Source organism: Myotis brandtii, unplaced genomic scaffold, assembly GCF_000412655.1.
Source record: "Myotis brandtii unplaced genomic scaffold, ASM41265v1 scaffold535, whole genome shotgun sequence".
NCBI classification, from domain to species: domain Eukaryota; kingdom Metazoa; phylum Chordata; class Mammalia; order Chiroptera; family Vespertilionidae; genus Myotis; species Myotis brandtii.
In genome coordinates, this window is record NW_005369964.1 from 3,367,848 (window position 1) to 3,368,512 (window position 665).

The 665-nt window shown below is 54.7% G+C and overlaps 1 protein-coding gene across 1 annotated transcript in view; it reads left to right on the plus strand.

Annotated features, from left to right (window-relative positions):
- The window catches only part of BCL11B (B-cell CLL/lymphoma 11B (zinc finger protein)), a 92,572-nt gene extending 92,258 nt beyond the window's left edge, over positions 1-314 (plus strand). The window contains exon 5 of the mRNA XM_005877899.1: positions 14-314. Within this exon, the coding sequence (XP_005877961.1) occupies positions 14-314 (301 nt within the window). The remainder of the gene's footprint in view (positions 1-13) is intronic.
- The last annotated feature ends 351 nt before the right edge of the window (positions 315-665 follow it).

Genomic DNA, 665 nt, shown 5'->3' on the forward strand with positions numbered 1-665 from the left:
AGGGCGGGCGCAGCGACACGTGCGAGTACTGCGGCAAGGTGTTCAAGAACTGCAGCAACCTGACGGTGCACCGGCGGAGCCACACCGGCGAGCGGCCTTACAAGTGCGAGCTGTGCAACTACGCGTGCGCGCAGAGCAGCAAGCTCACGCGCCACATGAAGACGCACGGGCAGATCGGCAAGGAGGTGTACCGCTGCGACATCTGCCAGATGCCCTTCAGCGTCTACAGCACCCTGGAGAAACACATGAAAAAGTGGCACGGCGAGCACTTGCTGACTAACGACGTCAAAATCGAGCAGGCCGAGAGGAGCTAAGCGCGTGCGTGGGCCGGGCCCCCCCGCACCTGTACAGTGGAACCGTTGCCAAGCGACAGAATGCTGACCTGACACTTGCCTCCGTGTCACCGCCACCGAGCACCCCCGCGTGTCCCTGGGGCCCGAGGGGGAGGCGGCTCTCCAACCTAACCTGTGTCTGCGAAGTCCTATGGAAACCCGAGTCAAAATTGTGGAGCCTTTTAACTGTGCAATAATTTCTGTATTTATTGGGTTTTGTAATTTTTTTTTTTGGCATGTGCAGGTACTTTTTATTATTATTCTTTCTGTTTAAATTCCTTTGAAAGAGTTTGTTGGGTATCCATCCCTTCTTCTTCTTCTTCTTCTTTTTTT